The sequence below is a fragment of the Mesoplodon bidens genome (genome assembly GCF_964165515.1).
Source record: "Mesoplodon bidens genome assembly, chromosome: 8".
NCBI classification, from domain to species: Eukaryota; Metazoa; Chordata; class Mammalia; order Artiodactyla; family Ziphiidae; genus Mesoplodon; species Mesoplodon bidens.
Window position 1 is genome coordinate 1,134,568 of NC_138165.1, and position 22,188 is coordinate 1,156,755.

Sequence of the window (22,188 nt, forward strand, 5' to 3'; positions counted from 1 at the left end):
GCTTTTTCCTCTTGAGATGTGCGTGGGGCCCTGTTCCTGGTTCTCCCTGCCATTCCCTTTATGCCTTCTAAGTGGTCACGCTAATGTCGCTAATGGGGAAAGGGACCAGCCCTGGGGGGAATGCCCAGCTTACCTTGGCCGGATGCTGGGCCGCCTGCTGGGCAGGCCAAGGATGGACAGGCTGCGGGTGGGCGTGGGCACAGCCGATCTTTATCCTGGACACGGGATGGAGATGCTCCGATGGGGAGCTTAGCGGTTGGTCGTCCTCGTGGAAAAGGGAAAGTGAAATAGACCTCGGCGCATGGAAGAAAGGTGCTTTTAGAAGCAGGGAGAGGCTGGGGACCCTGCAGGTGAAGAACTCTGTGGTCACTGTGCACAGGTGGTTTCTTGTTGGGTGACGGCGGCCATGATGTTTGAGGTGCAAAACTGTGGCATTGCTGAATGCTTGCTGGGGGCTGTTCTCTGGCCCCTCTTGTTCCAAACTCGGGAGTTGAGTCAAGTCCGTCCCAGAGCCAAGGTAAGAGTGAAATGCATTTTTCTCTTCAAAGTTCCAGGCAGGCAGTCTCTGGAAAGGAAGCCGAGCCATGAGTGGTGAAGCTCCTTGGCTCAGCAACACCCCTGAGTAAACCAGACTCTGCAGAAGGGTCCTGTGTTCTCCTTACCGTGTGTTTGTTCTACAAGTGTTACAAGAATTCGTGGGTTACGATTCCACCAGCTTATTTCACTGAGCGCTGCATGGTCCAAGAAGAAGTAAGGACATTTTGTGCTGGTCAGACGGTGTGCTCTGAGGGCATGCTCACACTTTAAAATAGAAAAATGTATTTGTCAAAATGACAAATGTTCTGGTGTCTGTGGGTGTGCTGCCCGCTCTTCATTTCTCAGCCTGGGAAGCCTGGGCTGGGGAGAGGCTCCTGCTGGAATAGTCCAGGTGCTTCCCTGGTCCTCCCCAGGGATTCTCGCAGGCCACTTCTGGAACAAACTTTACACTCGAAAGGGCTGGCTAATTTGAGTAATGTATTCCTACCCTACAAGGACCAGTGCTTGATCACCCCCAACACCCTGAGAGGGAAATGCCCAGACCAGACGCAGGGGGAAGGACCCCTGGGGCCCTCACATCACATGGGCTGTGACACCCGTCCTGCCTGCTGGGAAGGCCCCTCTGACCCTGCCGTGGCAGGAGAGACCCTGAGACCTCTTTCTCCATCCCATTGCCACATGGGGGAAGGGCCCTGGCTCTAGAGAGAAGACCACTCGAGGCACCTGGAGACCCCCAGTTCTCACTGTCCTCATCCTACTGATGAGGCCATGCTGGTTGAGGGAGGCCCAACCCCTCCTTTGGCCCCCATGACCCCCAGCCCCCCACCATGGGACCCCTGGGCACAGGGCTAGCTCAGGTGTGGTGCTGGGCTGGAGTGGGGAGTGAGAGGGTGGATGGGCGGGGCAGCCAGGGAAACCCCCTGGGAAGGGGCTGCTTACAGATGCCCCGAGGCCCAGAAGTTGTGGAGCCTGCGCGCGGGGGGTGTGGGGGGGGACCGCACGCCTCCGGGTCCCTTCTAGGACAGCTCCCGTGTCGCTCCACTGCTTGCTTTGTGGCCCGGCCTTGACCTGTCGCGTCTCAAAGCCTCATCTGTCCTGCTCTGAATCATCACATGAAGTGGGTGACTCACGCCTCACTTCTGAGTGTCATCAGGGGCTCCCTCCCTGTCAAACCCCAGCCTCCGAACTGCGCCCTTTCCTCCTCCCTCCCTCCCACGTCTCTGTTCCCCTAGAGCAGGATTTCTCCAAGCAGTTATAACGTTCTCTGTCACCTCCATTCTCCTCCTAGGGTGCTGCATGCCCCACTGCAGGGAGCACCGTCTGCATGGCCACAGTGAGGAGTGCTCCTAGGAGTGGGGAATTGCAGGGTCCCACCACACCCCTCCAGCTGGACTCAGGTCCCCTCACACGCACGGGCCTGCTCTTGACACCAAACCCAGGTCCCTCCCTGTCCTGCAACTGGAGCAGCTTGCACATGGGAGCAGTCATGCCCTCTGGGCTTCTGTGATACCTCACCCCTCTCCTCCTCACTCCCTGGTCCCCTGAACTCTCACCCTTGGAGGGCTCCTTGCTCAGCACAGACACCTTCAGTGACCTCATGAGCCTCAGGGTTGAAACTCCATCTTCACCAAACCTTCCACATCTTTGCAGAGATGGGACCTCTCTGAGCTCCAGGTTCACAGTGCCCACTCCCCGGCTACCTTCCCTGGGATGTGCAACCGTGTGTTTATGGTCTCCTTTGCTGTGCAAAAGCTTTGAAGTTTCATTAGGTCCCATTTGTTTATTTTTGTTTTTATTTCCATTTCTCTAGGAGGTGGGTCAAAAAGGATCTTGCTGTGATTTATGTCACAGAGTGTTCTGCCTATGTTTTCCTCTAAGAGTTTCATAGTGTCTGGCCTTACATTTAGCTCTTTAATCCATTTTGAGTTTATTTTTGTGTATGGTGTTAGGGAGTGTTCTAATTTCATTCTTTTACACGTACCTGTCCAGTTTTCCCAGCACTACTTATTGAAGAGGCTGTCTTTTCTCCATTGTATATTCTTGCCTCCTTTATCAAAGATAAGGTGACCATATGTGCATGGGTTTATCTCTGGGCTTGCTATCCTGTTCCATTGCTCTATAGTTCTGTTTTTGTGCCAGTACCATACTGTTTTCATTACTGTAGCTTTGTAGTATAGTCTGAAGTCCAGGAGCCTGATTCCTCCAGCTCTGTTTTTCTTTCTCAAGATTAAATGCACAAATCTTAACTGTACATTTCATGATTTTTGACAAAAGCATACACTTGTGTGACCCAAGCCCCTATTAAGATATAGAACATTATCATCACCCCCAAAAGTTTCTTCATGCCCCTTTCCAGCCAATCCTGCCCCTCACGCACACCCTGAGGCAGCCACCGTCCTTACTTTTTTCCACCACTGGCTAGTTTTTCTGCTGTAGAGCTTGATATAAATGGAGCAGGAGCTCTTCTGTGTAAGGCTTCTTTCACTCAGAGTCATGTCTGGAGATTCATCCACGTTGGTGTCAGTGTTGTGTCCGTCCTTGCTTAGACTCCGCCCCTGCGCTCTGGCCCTACCCTCTCCCTTATTCCCCATGCCCCGCCCTCCCGCTCTCCAGACCACCTTCTTTCTGACCTCAGGGCAGCAAAAAAAAAAAAAAAAAAAAAAAAAAACCCAAAAAACAAAAAAACCCCAGCACTTGCTGTTTTTTCCGCCCACTCTCTTCCTCATTCAAGCGTCACCTCCATTCGCCCCTCCACTCTAAAGCAGTCCTGTACACTGCCTTTTCTTTGCAGCACTTGTCCCTCTCTAAAATCATGTTTATTTGTTTACAGTCTGTCCCCCGCCCCAGCTAAACTAGTGAGAGCTTGGCCCAGGTCCTCTTGTTCACAGCTGTACCCCTGGTGCTCATATACCGTGAATAGTCTTGAAAGAAGGGGTGATGAGTGAGTGAACATCTGAATAACCACTGCCAGGCAACTGCCTGCTCTTTCTTGCAAATCTGACCTGTAGCTGCACTGTAGGAGGCTTGCCCATGACTCCTGGAGGCTCCACATCTCCAGTGGGGCTGAACGATGCCACAGTCCCCACCCAGCTCTTGCTGAGCTTGCCCTGGCACAGGGAAGAGGCACTCTGGATGACTGGTGAGCAGCAGAGGGCTCTGGTTTGGCCACAGGCAGATAGTCTCCTGCTCAGCTCTGCAACAGTACAAAGGGAGGCTGGAAGGCTGGAGGACAGGCATGGGATCCCCTACAGGTAGGGAGCAGGTCCCTTTGGTGTTTTGCTGTCTACTTTTCATCCCCTTTGGTTCCCACAGGACCCCGGTATTCGCTTAAGCATCCAGTCCATTTCTGGTGCACAGCCCCCAGCACACTTGCTTCTCTGTGTTCACAGTTATGGAAAGCATTTGTCTCTCAACAGGCAGACGACCCAAGAAATCATCCACATTTTACACTGAATCAACCATCAAATTACAGTCAGTCAGAATCAGCTAAGACACGTTCTCAAAAAAGAAAAACTGCAAACCACACTAGTTTCAAGATATCAGCTACTTAGGAACAGGTGCCTTTTCCAAGCTTATTCTGCAGATATAAGGCTGCACGGTAGTATCAAATCATCTTTCTGATTTCCCCTGTTTATTCATAGGTTGCTATTTTGCATGGCCATTTCTAGATAGTCTTTGTCTGTTGCCAAGAAGTAATGCGCGACGTTCAGTCGGGTTAATAGACCAGGCTGCTCAGTTCTGCCCGCCTCCCCCTCCCCGCCCCCCGACGGTGTCATTTGGGCGTCCCCCCCACCCCCCGCCCCCCGACGGTGTCATTTGGGCCGTCTCCAATTATGAGCTACACTCCACAGCCCCGCTAGAAATATCTGCCTTTAGGCAGAGTGAGGTTTTTGTTTTGTTTGTTTGTTTAACACTTTTCTCAGAATAGATTCCCTAAATGGTTTTATATCGCCAGGTCACTTTAATGGCTCTTCTCCAGCTTACCAATAGCGAGCGCTTCATCATAGGCAGGAGGAGTGGTCCCTGGCCCTCCTCCCCAACTTCGGCGTTTGGTTTGTCTTTACAAAGTACCTTCTGCTGGGTTAGGGGGCTGCTCACAGACTTGGATGAGATGGTCATTTCCTGGGAAGGGCACTAGGTAATCTCCCGGCCTGGCATCTAAGTATGCAAAACCTGGCTCCTGACTGCGAGGGGCGCCCCTCGACCTTGACCTCCCTGGAGGCGGGACTGCGTGGACTGGGAGTCCCCAGTGCCCCGGGAGGGAGTTGGTGCCCAGAAACATCTGTCTAAGGAATTAAAGCGCGAAGGTGATCCCCTTTCCTGCCCGGGGCCGCAGCGGGGACTCCGGGCTTGGGGGCCACCGGGGAGGGAGGTGGTCTCAGCACCGCCGCTCTCTCCCCCGTCCTCCCAGCCCCTGCGTGTGTTCGCGTTCCAGGGCGGCCCCGGGACAGCGGAGGGGGAGCGCCGGGTGGGGCGCCCCGGCGGGGCGAGGGGGCTCGTTCGCGTTTATTATAACTTCCCTCCCTTTTAAAGGAAAGCTATGCCCGGAATCCGGGAGGTGGCGGGCGAAACCGGCGGGGAGGACGTGACCCACGCCCGCCGCAGGCCGAGCTCGGGTGTCCCCCGAGACCAAGCGGCGCGGGTGGCGCGGCGGCCCCCTCCCCGCGCTCCAGCGTTGGGCTCCCAGCGCCTCGCCCGCCCCCGCCCACACCTCGTGGGCGGGGCGCCCCCCCCCGCCCCGCCTGCTCTCCGGCCGCGGCCCCCGCTCCCGCTCGGGTGGCTGGGCTGGGCTGGGCTGGGCTGGGCGGCGGGCGGAGCGGCTCCCGGCCTTTTTTGGGCGTCTCCTTGCTCCGCGCGGACCTGCGGGCGGGCGCTCGGCAGGCGGCGGCGGCGGCGGCGGCGGCTCTGGGGGTCCCGAGGCGGCCCCGGTTCGGCGCGCTCGGCCATCATGACGGGAAGGTAACTGCCCCCGGGCGGAGGGCGCCGCTGGCCAGGGAGGGGGGCTGCGCGACAGGACCCCTGCCCGCCCGGAGCCCTTCCCGCACGCCGGCCTCGCGCGGCCCCTCCACCTCGGCCGCTCCCGGGCGGCAGCGCAGGTCAGGTCAGCGGCCCCTGCCCCGCGCGTCCCGCCCTCCCGCCGGCCCCGGGCAGCGGCAGGTGAAGGGCCTGTTCCGTCCCCCGCACCGCCTGCCCGCACGACGGGGCCGTTAGCCCCGCCCCCTCCGGAGGACCAGGGCTCAGGGCTCAGAGGGGCCGGGGACTTGCTCAAGGTCACAACCAACTAAAGGGCAAGGCGTCAAAGCCCAGGCTGTCGGCTTCTACCAGCTTCCCTGTGTGATCCTGTGAGGTCTCACCTCTGGACCCTTCTGTTCCCTCTTCTGTAAGCCAGGAATGGTAAAAATGGTAAAAGGTCTGTCTGGGGGCCTGGCCAGAACTGCCCGCAAACATAGGCTGCACGGGGATAGTCTGGGGGCAGGAAACTCCCCCAGGCCTGGCCCAGGTTCTGCTCTCATACCCCTTGTGGCCATTTCACAGATGGGGTGACTGAGGCCACAGAGCCCGAGTGACTCACCAGGCCAGTCACATGTCCACCAGTTTCTGGCCAGTGTTGGCCTCTGCAGCCCTTTCTGGAACGTGGCTGGGTACAAGTGCGTGACTCACGGCTGGGTGGGAGGGGCTGGTCTCTGAGGTCCGGGTGCCCCCTTCCAGCCAATCCCTGGGAGGAGGATGCTCTTCTTCACCACCCCTTGACTTGGGTGGAAGGGTGGAGGGGACCCTGTGGCCTTGCTGGGTAAAGGGGCTTGGAGAGGCAGTGCCCAGGAATGGGGAGCGGCCACTCGGGACAGGGTGGTGGACCCAAACCTAGGTGATGTGCAGGGCGGTCACCCAGCCTGCAGGGGCACATTGATCGCTATTAAGGCTGTGGCCCCGAGTCTTAGGGCAGCCCCAGGAACCAGCACGGATCCTGTCACCCGGGGAGTCCTGTGCTTCATATGCGATTTGCTGCCCACTTCCCAGACCTCCTGTCCCAACCCAAGTCTGTGGACAAAGCCGGCTTCCAGTGCTCACCCCTCCTAGCGCGCTCGTGTCCTCCGGTCCCTCGCAGGGCGCCCCTGCCGGCTGCCTCGCTCCACACCCTCTGAGCTTCCGAGGAAAAGAAGGGAGAGAGAAGGACAGGGATGGAATCAGGAGCAGCGGCAGATGGGTGGTGGGGTGGGGGTGGGATGCGTGGCAGGTGGTTCTCCAGGCGCAGAAGAGATCGTAGGGCAGAGCCGCAGGGTGCCAGCTTCTGTAGCAGCTTCTGCCCAGATGCCCTGGGTGGGCGTTGAGGCAGAAACCTGGACGCACCTCTGTTTTCTCAGCAGGAGTCCTCTCAACCCTGAGTCCCGGGGGTCTTCCAGGGAGAGGGGGGCCGTCGGGTCAGCCAGACGCAGCCCAGCAGGAGAAGCTGGGAAGGCAGGCGGGGCGGCAGGGGGAGCAGAGACCAGCCTGCCCCGGCTGCCGCCTGGCCCCAGCGGGCTCCCTGAGCCTGAAAGATGCTGGTCATCCAGTGACACAGGGACCAGAGTGAGCCTTGGAAAACACTGAGTCGGGTTTTTCCTTGTGAAAGTAAAACTGCTCATCTTAGAGAGTTTGGAAAACCCACAAACAAAAAAGGTAACAGAAACATTAGAAGAAAGAAAGAAAACACCAGCAGTTCCACTCCTCAGAAATGCCCTCAGGAACATTTTGGTGGCTTTCTTCTTTTCTTGTGGTGTAGTCTCCTGCTCATTTGTTTTTCACAAGCTGTGAGTGGTCTGTGAGCACAGTGTTCCACCCTCCTTTGAAGTTTGCCTACCACATGCGGCGTCGATGCCAGCGCTGGCTAGCCTCCCCTCCCCACACAGGCATAGGGGCCAGGCTGGCAGAGCAATGGACATTCTACCCAATCTTTGGGGTGGGTGAGGTTTTTCCTGTCCCAGAAGCTGTGAAGTTTCATTTTCATGCCACCATGCCCTCCACACGTCCACTGCCCCCACGAGATGCCAGGGCACTTCTCACACCTGGATGCTGGTTCTCCCCACATCATCCCTTGCTGCCCAGACCAGGCTGACCTTTGGAAATGACCCTGTCCTTGTACACCTCATGCCTCTTCGGGGGCTCTCCCTGCCAACGGCGTAAAGTCCCAGCCCTCCGTGGGACTGAAGCAGATGAGACCAGAGGGAGGGCAGTGGGGAGCCACTGAAGTGACCTGGGGTGACATGCATGACCAGGCGCTTTGGAAATACTCCTCTGGGGCTGCTGAGGAAGAGATGGGGAAGGAGACTGGCCAGGAGGCAAGCAACGAGAGAGCCTCTGCTTGGCAGCCATGGGGCTCGAGAAGACTAGACGGACTCAGGGGGCCTGGGGGGTGGAGTCTGGACCCAGGGCGGATCCAGGAAGAGGATGCCCAGTTTGTGGTGGCAGGTGTGGGAGTGGACACAGAGCTAGTTTGGGCCATGAAGCATTCGAAGAGCTGTGGTGAGTCCAGGGGGAAACCCTGAGACTGGCTGTGAGGGCCTGCAGCCCAGGAGAGGGCTGAGCTAGGGCGGAAGAGTGAATGAGGCCGGGAACGTGGGCGTGGTTCCTTAGGGAGCAGCTGTGCTATGGGAAGAGGCTCAGCCCCAGCCGCAGCCCTGGGGACTCTGGACCTTAGAAACAGCGCATCTTTGTCCCAGCTGAAGGGGCCTTTGGCATCACCGGTTTTCAAGCCCGGGTGGGTTACGTCCCCTACCCAGGGACCTGGCCTGGCAGCAGCTCTCTTCCAGAGGGAGCCTGGGACCTGGTGCTCGCAGCAGTGTGTGACTCAGTGGCTTGGCCTGCCCACCAAGTCCCACCCACCACATGACCAGCATCCGCAGAGGCTGCCAGATTCCAGCTGGGTCCCACGCTCGGTACAGTACAGAGTGGGGCTGCTAGAGCCCATCCTTACACCTACCAGCCTCCCCCGACCCCGATGGTGCTCCCAGCTGTTCCCCACCCTCCTCAGAAATATGGCCAGTGACACCCTCAGCAGAGGAACCTGCCGAGGTGCAGCTAGGGTGGCAGCCAGAGCCCTCAGGACAGCACATGGGGCTGTGATGGAGTCAAGGGTTTAAGCAAAGTGGGAAGCGGGTGACACGGGACGTGCAGCTGAGGCCTGAGCCCCGGGCTGGGCCCCGCCCATGGCCCCTCACCGCCTCCCTTTTCCTCTGCTTCTAGTGTAGACTCCCCACTCTGGCTGGCCTGACCTGTAGCGTGTGCCCAGTCCCGTACTATAACAACACCTCTACCTGGGCTCACTTCAAGCTACCCATGTGATGTGAAGCAGTTCACGAAATTCCTGAAAACTGAGCAGTCAGCAGTGTGACTGGCCCAGGATGGCCCGGACACACGGCTGTGGAGAGGGACCAGGCGCTCCCTGCTCAGCGGCTAGCCCGCCTCTCCGGCGACACTGCTGCTCCCCGCTCCCACCTCCCATGTGCAGATTCTCACTTAAAGCTTCCTGGGGGCTTCATTTCTAGGTGGGGAGCGGGTCAGAGGGAGGCCCCTGAACTGTGCTCCTTGTTCTGTTTATTCAGATCTTCTGAATTTCTGATGATGTCTATTTACTCGAATTTCCCGTGGGCAAGAAGTTGGAATACACCACTCATCATCTCAGGCATGCCAAAGGATCTGGGCGAGTCGTCTTCGGCCCCCCAGTGAGGTTGGCTCTGGCGGAGAGGCTGTTTGTGGTGGTGTTGCTGGCTCCCCTGGGGGTGGCACTAACCACTCAGCCGGAGAGGCAACGCCATCTCAGGCGGCTGCCCTGGCCCTTGTCTCTGCCCTAGTAAGTGACATAGTTGCATTCACCACTACTTGTGTGCTGCTTAAACATTTGAGATAGGAATCCCATGCCGTGAAATTCACTGTTTCAGAGTGTACAGGTCAGTGGCTTTTAGTACATTCACCACGTTATGCAACCATCACGACTAATTCTAGAACATTTTCATCACTCCCAAAAGAAACCCATTTGCAGCCAATTTCCCCCCTCCCCCAGCCCTTGGCAATTCCTTGTCTGCTTTCCGTCTCTACAGATTTGCCTGTTCTGGATGTTAATTGGAAAGTTTAATCCATTTATATGTAATGTAATTACTGATAACTGGGGTTTACATCTGCCACTTTCCTATTTTTTTCTATTTGTCTTATGTCTTTTTTGTTTCTTAATTCCTACCCCATTGCCTTCTTTTGTGTTAAATTATTTCATTATGCAGTCATCTTTAAACCAGATGGGAAAAAAAGGTTTACAAACAAAAAAAACATTTATACTGTCTTTTATATTTATCTTATGGTTACCTTTACTGCTCTTAATTTCTTTTTTGTTTTTAATTAATTTAACAGTTTCTTCTCTTTTTTTCCCTATTTATTTATTTATTCTTGCATAGGGTCTTCGTTGCTCTGTGCGGGCTTTCTCTAGTTGCGGTGAGCAGGGGCTACTCTTCGTTGCAGTGCTCAGGCTTCTCATTGCAGTGGCTTCTTTTGTTGTGGAGCACAGGCTCTAGGCACGCAGGCTTCAGTAGTTGTGGCCCATGGGCTCAGTAGTTGTGGCTCACAGGCTCTAGAGCACAGGCTCAGTTGTTGTGGAAGACAGGCTTAGTTGCTCCAAGGCATGTGGGACCTTCCTGGATGAGGGATTGAATTTGTGTCCCCACCATGCTGGCAGGCGGATTCCTAACTGCCACTGAACTACCAGGGGAGTCCCTGCTCTTTTTTTTTTTTTTTTTGCGGTACGCGGGCCTCTCACTGTTGTGGCCTCTCCCGTTGCGGAGCACAGGCTCCGGACGCGCAGGCTCAGCGGCCATGGCTCACGGGCCCAGCCGCTCCGCGGCATGTGGGATCTTCCCAGACCGGGGCACGAACCCATGTCCCCTGCACCGGCAGGGGGACTCTCAACCACTGCGCCACCGGGGAAGTCAGAGCCCCTGCTCTTAATATCTTCATGTGGATTCGAATTATTGTCTAGTGTCCTTTCATTTCATCCTGAAGGACTCTCTTTAGTATTTCTTTTCAACTCTAGGATTTGTTTTTGGTCCCATTTTATAATTTCTCTCTCTTTATTGATATTCTCCATTTGGTGAGACATTTTCATACTTTTCTTTAGTTTTTTAGATCTGGCTTCCTTTAGTTCTTTGAACGTATTTGTATTAGCTGATTTGAGGTCTGTCTAGTAAGTCTAACATCTGGGCTTCCTCAGGGACAGTGTCTGTTGATTGCTCTTTTTTTATGTGTCTAGGTCATTTTTTTTTGTTGTTTCTTTGCGTGTATCATAATTTTTGCTGAGAACAGGACTTTTTAAATAAAATAATGTGGCAGCTCTGGAAACGAGATTCTCCCTGCTCCCCAGGGTTTGTTGTTGCTGCTTATTGTTTGTTTAGTGGTTTTTCTGAACCGATTCTGTAAAGTCTGTGTCTCTGTCATTTGTGGCCACTGAAGTCTCTGCCTGGTTAGTTTAGTAGTCAGCTAATGATTGGACAGAGATTTTCTTGAATGTCTGAAACCAGTAAGTCTCCCAGCCTTTACTGAAGGCTCTGAGTGTATGTTGGGGCACAGTTTCAACATCCAACCAGGCATTTTACAACTCCGCCTTAGTCTTCACTTCCTGATAGTACAGAGCCCAAAAGGTCCATCAGAAGTGAGAGCTTAGGACCTTCTAAGGACCTTCCTGAGCATGCACATAGCCCTGGGCATTCGCATGGCCTTCTAGATTCCCAGGAATATGTCGGTTCTTTTCGAAGTCCCTAAGGACATCTCTCATTCCTTGGTTTTTCCTTTTAAGCTTCTTGATTAGTCAATTGCCCAACTGTTCCCCTTTGCCTGTGACAATGGCAGCTATGACAGTAATACATAGGTCGCTGTGATAGTAATACATTTGAAAAACTCACCCCAGGAGAGGCTTTGAGCACTGGGTAAGTGTGAGTGAGGTCACATAAAAAACCAGCCTTTCAAGTGGGATCTTCCAGGGGAAGACCAGGTCATTCTCCTTGGGGAATGAAGCTTTGAAAGAGTTTCAGCCCTGTTCTGCTCCCTCGTTCCTGGGAATGCAGCCAGTTACTTTTCTAGGCAGCTATGGAGTTAGGAAGTGGGGATTAAGGACTAGGATAAATTAAAACATCATAAAGGTGTTCTTACCAAGATTCAGCTTTTATAACCCCCTCCCAGTTGGTTATTTTTTACATTTATCTATTGTTATTGAGGTATAATTGATATACAACATTATGTTAGTTTTAGCTGTACAACATAATGATTTGATACTTGTATATATTGTGAAATGATCACCACAATAAGTCTAGTTAACATCTAGTTAACTAGACACCATAGTTATAAAAAATTTTTTTTCTTTGTGATGAGGACTTTTAAGATCTATTCTCTTAGCAACTTTCAAATATGAAATACAGTATTATTAACTATAGTCAACATGCTGTACATTACATCTCCATGACTTATTTGTCTTATAAAAGGAAGTTTGTATCCTTTGACCCCCTTCACCCATTTCCCCCATATCCCCCCCCCCCGACCTCTGGCAACCATCAATCTGTTCTCTGTATCTGACCTGGGCTTTTTGTTTTGTTTTGTTTTTAAAGTTCCAAGTATAAATGTGACCACACAGTATTTATCTTTCTCTGTCTGACTTATTTCACTTAGCTTAATATCCTCAAGTTTCATCCATATTTTCTCAAATGGCAAGATTTCATTCTTTTTTATGGCTGAATAGTATTCCATTGCATTTATATACCACATCTTCTTTATCCATTCATCCACTGATGGACAGTTTGGTTGTTTCCATATTTTGGCTATTGTAAATAATGCTGCAATGAACATAGAGGTGTGTATATCTTTTCAAATTAGTGTTTTTGTTTTCTTCAGATAAATACCCAGAAGTGGAATTGCTGGATCATATGGTTGTTCTATTTTTAATTTTTTGAGGAACCTCTATACTGCTTTTCATGGTGGCTGCATCAATTTACATTCCCACCAACAGTGCAAGAGGGTTCCTTTTTCTCCACATCCTCACCAATACTTGTTATTTCTTGTCTTTTCGATAATAGCCTTTCTGACAGGTGTGATATCTCCTGGAGGTTTTGACTTGCGTTTCCCTGATGATTAGTGATGTTGAGCATATTTTCATTTACCTGTTGGTCATCTGTATGTCTTCTCAGCAGTTTTTCTTGCTCTCTGGGTTACTGTAAGTCTTTGGTTAATTTACAGAGCTCTGAAAAGGGTGATGCTGACATTCCTTGCTAGTTTTTTCGTTGTTTTTATGGAAAGACAAACTTTCAGAGGTCCTTATTCTGCCATTTTTGCTGACATCATTCTTACTGTGTTTTTGCAACTGGGTTCTCTGGAGCCAGAATGCTGGCTGGGGATCCCAGTGTGACTGGTACCTCCACCCCCACTGGGAAGAGGGGCCTAGGCCCTAGGCCATCGACTTGAAGCTGCTCTAAGAAAACTCTCTACACTAGCTTTCTCAAGCATTCATCTCTCTACATCAGCAGGTGGGAGGTGATCCTTCTACTTGTTGGCTCCAGGCTCAGCTTCTCTCTGCCCTTTAGCCCCTGGGGCCACCTTTAAGAAAATATTTGTTGAATTGATCAGTGCTTGGTACCTTTGGAGTTGAGCTGCTTTGACGAACTATACCGCACCCAGTGCTTGTAGTCATCTGGCCGTGTTTGGGGCTTGACTCCCAGGGTAGTTAATGAGTACTTACTTCCTCGTGTTTGGATTTACTGGATGACGTGTGTTCTTCGGTGTCTGGGACTGGCATCTGAGTCTCGATGGATCCCCTCAGTTGCCTCCTGCCCCAGTGTTGGAGGACCAGCACCCTGGAATGATGGAAGGCAGAGGAAGATACTGCTCATGCTTCCTGACCCCGCTAGAAAGGTTTCTCAGGGAAGTGGAATCTATGTTATAGATTTCTGTGCGTGCTCCGCATCCTTATTTAACGCTGATTGTGGTGCCTGCCCGGCCAGCAGCGGCCACAGTTCAGATGCTGGCCGTGGGTGTTTGCACTTAGATCACAGTAACCCTGCCAGTCCCTTTAGGTAAAAAGGCATGGAAACGGTGCCTTCCTGGTGGTCTTCCATCAGAGGCTGCTGCTTCTGCTCTCCGTGGTGAGCCGGGGGGCTCCCTGCCCTCTAGCTTTTGACAGTGTGGACCTCTTTTGGGGTGGATGGTTATTTGTTGGCCAGATCCAGGGACCGGGCTGCCCTGGTCTGGGTCTCCTAGGGGGCTGTAGGTTCTCAGGGAAGGGAACAAGGCAAACGTGGGCCTGTGTGGGAATCCCTCATCAGCTTCTTGACTGTTTGCAGGATTCCTAAGCTGGCTCAGTCCCATACTGCCCTCCTCAGATGACTGTACCATCGTCAGCATGTCCAGGGGGCTTAGGGTTTCCTCAGAGGCTCCTGGCAACCCGGGATCTCCAGGCATCCTGCCCTGCCACTGTGGACTGGACCTCTCACCTCAGTGCTCTTTGGGATCTTCCAGCGTGTTCCCTCCCCAGCCTGGACCCAACCCTGCCAGCCTCAGCTTTCACTGTGCTGCCCCCGCGGCGGGAACAATATCCTTTCTATTCGGAGTTGACTCTGCTGCCCTTTGGAGATCGCAGTGCGTAACGTGAGCTCCTGTGCAGAGGGGTGGGGGCCGAGGCGCCCCCCGCACGCCGGGCGTCCGGCCGCCCAGCCTGGCCGTTGGTGGCTGCCCGCCGCCGCACCTGCCCTCCGAGGCTGGGGTCCGACGGCCGGTCGGAGCAGGCGGCCGGCGACGCGCCGGCAGGAGGAGGCCCGCGCCATGGCCGCCCGGCTGGGCGCGCTCGCCGCGTCGGGGCTGTACCGGCGGCGCCAGCACCGGCAGAGCTCGCCGCCCGCCGCGCCCGGGTAGGTGGCCGGGGGCAGGGCGGGGGCGCGGGGGACAATGGCCGGAAAGCTGCCGCCGCAGGCCTTTCCTCGGACGCCCGTCTGGCCCTTCCGACGGCGGCGGCGGCGGCCCGGCTGCCCCGGGCGTGAGGACAGCGCCTGGCGCGGCGGCCATGGGGGGCAGGGCGCGGCTTAATCCAGCCGGGTTTGCTGTCCTGGGATCAGCAGTCTTGGGCAGGGCGCTGAGGATGGGGCGCTCAGATAAATTGCCTGAGGTAACCGCCACGACTGCTTTCAGACTCGGATCGCTTTCTGGCCGCTTTCTAGATGAGCACCCTGGGTGGTCAGGGAACGCGCGGGACATCACCCATCCAAAAAGTGGCTAAGCTGTGACGTGAAGCCAGGGTGGAGGGACCCTAAAGCCTGGACTGCTTTATCCCGGGGAGAGCTGCCAGTGTGGACAATGAGGAGAGCGTCCTTTGGGACTGGGAGGGGGAACCTGTGGGTACGGGACGGACCTCAGGGCATCTCCCAGGATGTGTTAGCCTCGGGCGGGGAGGGCCTGCGGGGGCACTTACATGGTGGAGCCCCCGGAGTGTGGGTGGGGCCGGGGGAGGGGCTCCTGGACGTGTTGAAGTTGCAGGGAGTGGGAGCGGTGAGGGCTGTGGGCTTGGGGTCTTTGGCATCAAAGAAGCAGGTGGGACCCCCGGAGGCGTCGGGGAGGAGCTGTGGGAAGGACGTGAGGTTTGCGAGGAGGGGGTGGGGATTCAGGGAGGAGACAGCAGCCGTCACAGAGGTGGGCGGCCTGGAGGCCTGGGAGGAGAGCGACCCCGGAGGCTGATGCTCCGCGGTAAACTGTGCGCCCCACTGTGTGCTCGCGGTGCGCGCATGGCCAGGGCAGCTTTCTGGAGCGGGGCTGAGGGTTGAGCCCTCAAAGGCTTCTGGGAGGCCGTCAGGTGGGGAGCAGGCGGGATACCTGTTGTAGCCGGGCTTGCACCTGCGTCCGTGTCTCAGGCCCCTCACCGGGGGCTGCACCAGGATGGGCACTGGACAAGCCCACTGCTGCGGTGGGGAATCGGAGCGCGGGAGGCCAAGTGACTTACCTGAGTGAACGGGAACCCTCACCGGTTGGCCTCTGGATGACCGTGGACATCTGTGGAGTGAGCCGGGAGGGGGCGACCAGGGCCCTGATGGGCCAGAGGCCAAGCTGGAGGCTGGTTTCACTGTATGGATGCAGCTCAAGAACTTGGCCCAGATGAAAGGAGGGCAGGGCTGATAGTGAAGATCAGGCCTCAGGAAAGTCCCGTGCACACATGCATGCACATATGTTCATATGCTAACCTCAGCTTGATATTTCTTTGAGCTTCTGTCTTGTGACTGACTGCTGTGCGGGATCACCTGGCCTCAGCGACACAGACTCACCCTCGAGTGTGCAAAGGCCCCTGTGGCCAGCCCCTGCCTATTCCTGGGCCCTCACGCTGGCTTTCTAGGCTCTGGTGGGTGGGAGACTGGAGTGGGGGATGGTCTGGGGTTGCTGAAAAAGCAGTCTTGAATGGTCATGCCTGTGTGATGCCACCAGGAGCTGAGGGGACAAGAGAGCACGGGTCCAATCCCTTGTGACCTCAGCAGGTTTCTGACCCTCTCTGCACGTCAGTTTCCTTATCTGGAAGCAGCAACCTCCCCTCCCGAGGACCTGGCTCGGAGAGGACTCCCTCCAGCCCACCCCAGGCTAGAGCTCAGTGACGTCTTGCAACAAATAGGCTTGCACTGGCTGCCAAGATTGAGAGCCTTTGGGGTACCGCGGAGGGTTGGAGAAGGGTACGGGGTAGGTGGGGGTGACCACCTCCCTCCTGCCCCACCGGCTGCCCCAGCCCGTCTCAGGGAGCGGGCTCTTCTGTGACGGCACCCCCGTGGCCCCTGCTCGGGAGCACAGGTGTGCCCCCCCGCCCCCCAGCTCTGGGGTTTGGCCTCTAGGTGGTGGCTGTGCCCTCGGCAGTGTTTGTGTGCTGTCCAACCGGGGCGGGCGGCGGTGTCTCCCTGCGGGTAACCGGGCAGACTGTGCTCCCGGCTCTTGGGCGGAATGTGTGAAGGAGGACGTGGCATGCGCGTCTCCCTCCTTTGTCCCCTCAGGGAGTGCTGCTGGGCCGGGGCGGGGGTCCCTGAGCTGCCGGCAGCAACCGCTCTGTATCCAGCGCTTGGCCTGCCTGGCCCTGTGCTCCGCGCACTGTATGTCATACGCTGCAGGCAGCGAGTTCTTCGCTTCAGCTCTTCGGGGCGGGTCCTGCTCCTCCGGCGACCTCTTTGCAGATGAGGAAATGAGGCCCCTAGGAGCTGGCACCTTCTTCCAGGTGCACAGCTGGGGGCTAGAGCTGTCAGGGTTTAACCTCGCGGGGTGGAGCCCGGAGCGGCCTCCTCCTGCAGGGGACAGCTGGCATTTTCTCTGACGGGGCTGTGGTCCGGCTGTCCGGCATGTGAGCACGTCGGCCCATCCGTCTGCCTTCGGCCAGTGGGCTGGGGTGTTCTCTGTGGTCCGGAGCAGGGGCTGTGGGGACGCAGCCACAGAAGTGACGCCGGGGGTGCATCTGGCCGAGACCTGGGCTGGGGCAGCTGGTGGGGCAGGGGGGAGGTGGTCACCCCCGCACCCCACCTGTCTGTGCCGGGGCTTATTGCGAGGTGTGTCAGGGACAGATGGCAGAATCCTTGACCTGAGACTCCCAGGGGCCCAGCCAGGGAACTAGACCCAGACCAGTGAAGGGCCAGCTGCTCTTCTGGGGGCTGGCTGCTGTGGTAACAGCGTGGAGACGCAGTCCCTGAATGTCTGCCTTGCGGGGAGGCCGGAGTTCTGGAGAGGCAAACCGAAGATGGGCCTGCTGTGCACTCGCTTGGTTAGGGTCCAGAGGTCTGGAACAATCTGGAAGCCTGGGCCTGCACTTGAATTCTTGTTTTGGCTTCATTTTCTGGGTCCTTTCAGTGGGGAATTCCAGGCTCAGAGTCACAGGATTTCCTGTTGATTTCTGACTACTCCAAGACCTGCCAAGGTCTTGTTCGTGGCCAGGCACTGGAACTTCCTCCCAGACACCTTGGGTATGTGCGTTTGGAGAGAACAAGGCCTCCAGGTTCACAGTGTTCTCGGGACAGGAAACCATGCCCGTGCTGACAGAGTCCAGCCCAGCCCATGGCGACTGGTCAGTCCCTGCCCTGTCTGTTCCGCCCTGTGGTGATCAGCAGGGAGCTGGAAAGCAGGGTGGTGGCCACTGTGCACAGAGCCTCCCTGTCACCTTGGGCTCTTCCCATCCCTCCTGCCACCGTCCTGCCTCCTGCCCGTTTGGCTTAAATATGGATGCAGGAGACGGCTTTGGTCCCCCAAGTATACCTGGGGGCAGGCAGAGGCATGCAGAGGTCCACTTGCCTGGCAAGGCTTGCCAAGGAGCCTACCGGCCCTGCCCTTGCCACGAGGGCTCCTCCAGCAGAGCAGAGAGGAAGTCCTGCCTGGGTGCCCCAGCCCGGCTTCCAGTCCGTGTCCACGTGGCAGCGACCCTCCGCTAGACCCACTGTCCACACCTAGACCCCTGACAGGCAGAGCCCTCTCCTACCTCCTGGGCTCATCGCACCTAGGGACGCCGGCACGAGCGTTGCTCGCTTGAGAATTCTCCTCCCGGTGCTGTGGCCGTGAGGGAGAGGTGGGCTTCAGCATCCCGGGAGGCGGAACAGGCTGCAAAGATGTTCTTGGGAGACGTGCTGCGTGCCACCGTACGCGTCTACGCGATGTTGACAACTGGTTACATCTCTCCTCACTGAGCCTGACCTACCTTCTGTGCCCACCCAGTTGACATGAGACAAAGTCTATTTGCCGCCCTTGTAGCCAAAGGCACAGGCATCAGGGTGCTGGGTGTTTGTAGAGACTGTCGGGGCTGACAGCCAGGCTCCTCCAGCCTGAGCCTTGGGGCCCCAGCCTGGAGCCAGCACACATCTGTCTGTGTGGCCATTTCCCCTGTAGTTTAGCTCGGATTCCACGCCTCGCGGCGGGATGCCTGCCGCTTCTGCGGGGACAGCAGTTGCCCCCCGTGGACGAGGAGGTCCGCCCCCCACTCTGCTCCCATCCCCAATATTCACAATCTCACCTTCCCCGTGGTGGGGTGGTTGTATGTTTTGGGGGAGCAGGTGATTTGAAACTAAGTCGTGGTGCAGGGGAAAGAGCCATTGAAGTCGGACCAAACGGTGTTCAAATCTGGACGCTGTCCTCTGCTCTGTGAGTTTGGGCAAGTTACTTAACCTCTCTGACCCTTAGGAAAGCAGGGTGGCCTCGGGGATTAAATAAGTGTGTAAAAACCGAGCCGCTCCCCTGTGTCTGCCGAGTGTCCCTGACACCTCGAGAGATGGCCCAGCACCGTGACTGAGCGGCCTGGGGGCCCGGTCAGTGACACTGACAAGCACAGCGCCGTCCTCTGCGGGCTTACAGTGGGTCAGGCACCCTGCTGAAAGCCTGTGTGCCCGTCATCTAACAGCCTGTAACCCGTGGCCACGGCCGTGACTAGGTTCCTTCCACGGCTGGGCGTCTGAGCCTGGAGAGCGAGGGCCAGCCCCGGCCGCCCTGTGAGTGAGAGCGCCGGACTTGAGCCATGACTGCTCTGACCGGCGTGAGCCCGGCGACGGCCGGGCCTGTGCCCGACCCCCTGTGTAGGGCACCGGGGGCTGCAGGGTGTGGGGGAAGGTTGGGGCCCCAGAGTTGGGCGGGGGACCGGTTCTGATGTCGGCTTTGCCTCCGCCCACTGTGGCCCTGGTGGTGGGCGGGTCACTCTCTCCAGGCCTCCGCTTGTCCATCTGGGAGATGGAGGTGCTGTGCTGGCCTCGCAGGGTTGTCATCTGGGAAGGCCACCGTGGCCTGGCATGCGCTGGCACCTAATGTGGCCGAGCCACAAGGTAGCTGCAGGGATGGGTGACAGCCACGTGGGGTGACCCAAGCCGGTGCCGGGCAGCATGGCCCCAACTGTGTGACTCAGTCCCTGCGGTGCCAAGGCCGACCCGGGGTGAGGACAGCGCTGTCTTCACCCCAGAAAGCGTGTCCATCGAGTGTGACCCTCAGGCCCTGACCTGCCCGTTCCTTCTTCCCGCACAGTAACATGTCCAATGCCTTGGCCAACGCCGTGTGCCAGCGCTGCCAGGCCCGCTTCGCCCCCGCCGAGCGGATTGTCAACAGCAGCGGAGAGCTGTACCACGAGCACTGCTTCGTGTGCGCCCAGTGCTTCCGGCCCTTCCCCGACGGGCTCTTCTACGAGGTGAGGATGCTCCCCGGACCCTTGCCGCTGCCTTCTCGGAGCCTGAGCCCCGGACCCAGCTCAGGGTCTGCCCTCTGGCAGCCTGTGGGCCATGCCTGGCCGTGGTCCCCTTGTGAAGGATGAGGCAGACATGCCAGCCCTTGAGCCGAGCGGTGCTCCTTGGGGACCTTGCTGGCCACAGCTTGGGGCCCCATCCCTTACCTGTGAGATGTGAACGGTGTTCTCCCGGTGGCCATGGGTGCTGAAGGAGAGTCACCGTTCATCCTGGCACCTCTGGGCAGATGCTGGGGGGCCCTGGGGTGCAAACGCCCTGCCTTGGTGGCATTTACCCTCCCTGGGGTCAGGCAGTAAACATAACCCACGTGTATCAGATGGCGCTAAGTGCTCTGGTTGTAAGGCATCTTGGGGCAGGGGGGTGGTGATCAGGGAAGGGAATGTCTGAGCAGACCTGAAGGAGGAGGGAGCAGCGTGTACCTGCAGGAAGAGCTCTCGGCAGAGGGCACAGCAAGGGCAAAAAGGCTCTGAGACTGGAGCATGCAGGTATTTGAGGAGCAGTGGGGGGCCGGTGTGATGGAAGCAGGGCAAAGGAGAGGGAACAGAAGAAGACGAGAGTCAGTCGGGAGGCAGATTTGCTTGGCCCCGTGGACCTTCGTGGGGCCTTAGGCTTTCCTTCTGGGAGGGGCAGGAGCCACTGCAGGGTCTGGAGGGGAGAGGTCACATTGTCTGACCTTAGAGAAGGACCTCTGGTTGCTATGCTGAGGAGAGACTGTGCAGCGGGGACAGAAGCTAGGAGAACAGGTGGGCCCAGAAGCCGATTATTTCGGTAAATCCAGATGGAAGTGAAGGGGCCTACACTGGGCTGCACTGGGTCACAAGAGCAGATTCTGAAATTTTCAGCAGTCTTGCAAGCTGGTTGTTAAACACAGCCATTATTAAAAGTTAAATGCTATAAACATACAATGAGATAAAACTGTATGAAAAACAAAGGTAACATTCGTTTTGCTGTACAGTAGAAACACAACATGGTAAAGCAACTATACTCCAATAAAAATTAATTTAAAAAAACAACAAAGGTAACAGATACTCAAAACTCACCACTTCCTAATTACTTTATTACATTTCACGATCAGCTATGCCTTTGAGGTTATGATTTGTTATTATGCCTCTGTGCTGGAAACACTGTACCATGGTGGCTACTGATGTCTCTTCTCAGCTCCATGCGGAGGTCTGTTGGTAGCTTGAAATTGACCACGGTTGGGAATATTTATACCATAGAAATCGGCAAACGCTACAGGGCAGCCTCAGAGCCAGTTGTGAAATGTTTACCAGCACACCAGGGCAGTGCTCAGAGGCTGGATAGATTTCCAAGCTGATGGGACGGGCTGGTAGATGGCTGTGGGGTGTGTGATCTGCCTGGCAGAGTAGGAGTTGCTGTTGCCTGTGGTGCCTCCTGGGAAATGCTGGCCGATGATGGAGGCGGGGGTGGGGGAGGGGAGATGTGGGCAGGGCGCTGTGGATGTGCCTACGACAGGTTAAATTTCTGCCACCTCTGAAGGTCACTGGCTAGGGCTCTAGCCAGGTGCAGCTTAATAAGACACTTATTTTAGAGAACAGGGGAAAACCAAATACAATTATCAAGGGAGAAGAAAGCAGAGGCTTTCTTGGGGCCACACTTGGGGCCAGTGCGAGGGCCCTCCTTGCCCAGACAGATGGGGACAGCGGCTGCAGGACTCCCTTGCCCCCCTTCCTGTGTCCCTCCTTCTGTGTCCCTTCCCTGGGTCTTTTGTGGCCCCCGGGGGGAATGGACTTCTCACACAGGAAACAGGGCCAAGGGACACACAGAATTCAATCTCACTCCCCGCCCTCCCCAGCCTGATGTTCCGCCCCCAGCCCTCAGCTTGTTCCTGAGACCAGCAGGGCCAAGGTCTTCTGCAAGCAGCAGTGGCCCTTTGAGGGGCCGGCCTTGCTGAGTTGCCAGCTTCTTCGAGGCCCCTCGCTTTGCACTCTCCCCATGTCGAACAGGCCAATCCCGTCCCACCTCCGGCCTTGCGCGGCGGGCAGCTCACTGTCTGGAATTCCTTCCTCTCAGAACCCCCAAGCCCTGCTGCCTTTCCACTCCTCATCACCTCCTCCAGGAAACCTCCCCGCGCCCCCCCCCGCAGCTTCCTGTGGTGGTAGCAGGTGCACAAAGTGGGGTGTTTGTCCAGCCTCCCCGAGGGCAGGTCCTCACCCAGCAGGCCGGCCGGTGCAGCTCGGGGGATGACAGTGCCTTCCTTGTCCCCTGTCCGCTGGCCCCGTTGGCAGCTCGAAGGGCGGAAGTACTGCGAGCACGACTTCCAGATGCTGTTCGCTCCGTGCTGCGGGACCTGCGGTAAGGGCCGCACAGGCCTCGGCGCTGCCTGGGAGGCGGGTGGGCAGGGAGCTCTGCCCCTCAGAGCAGCGGCCTCGGGCTCCCGCGGGCGCCACCCTCCCGGCTCTGGGAGGGGGCC

The 22,188-nt window shown here is 56.6% G+C and overlaps 1 protein-coding gene across 4 annotated transcripts in view; it reads left to right on the top strand.

The window, feature by feature from the left end:
* The first annotated feature begins 5,107 nt into the window (after positions 1-5,107).
* The window catches only part of LIMS2 (LIM zinc finger domain containing 2), a 31,755-nt gene continuing 14,674 nt past the window's right edge, over positions 5,108-22,188 (top strand). Inside the window, exons 1-3 of one of the 4 annotated variants that reach the window (XM_081242021.1) lie at positions 5,345-5,496; positions 19,540-19,699; positions 22,004-22,070. In XM_081242021.1, the coding sequence (XP_081098147.1) occupies positions 5,486-5,496; positions 19,540-19,699; positions 22,004-22,070 (238 nt within the window). In that variant the 5' untranslated portion in view covers positions 5,345-5,485. Of the gene's footprint in view, positions 5,497-9,217; positions 9,365-12,770; positions 14,445-19,539; positions 19,700-22,003; positions 22,071-22,188 lie in introns of those variants that run through there. The other 3 variants (XM_081242023.1, XM_081242020.1, XM_081242022.1) reach the window with 3 other exon arrangements.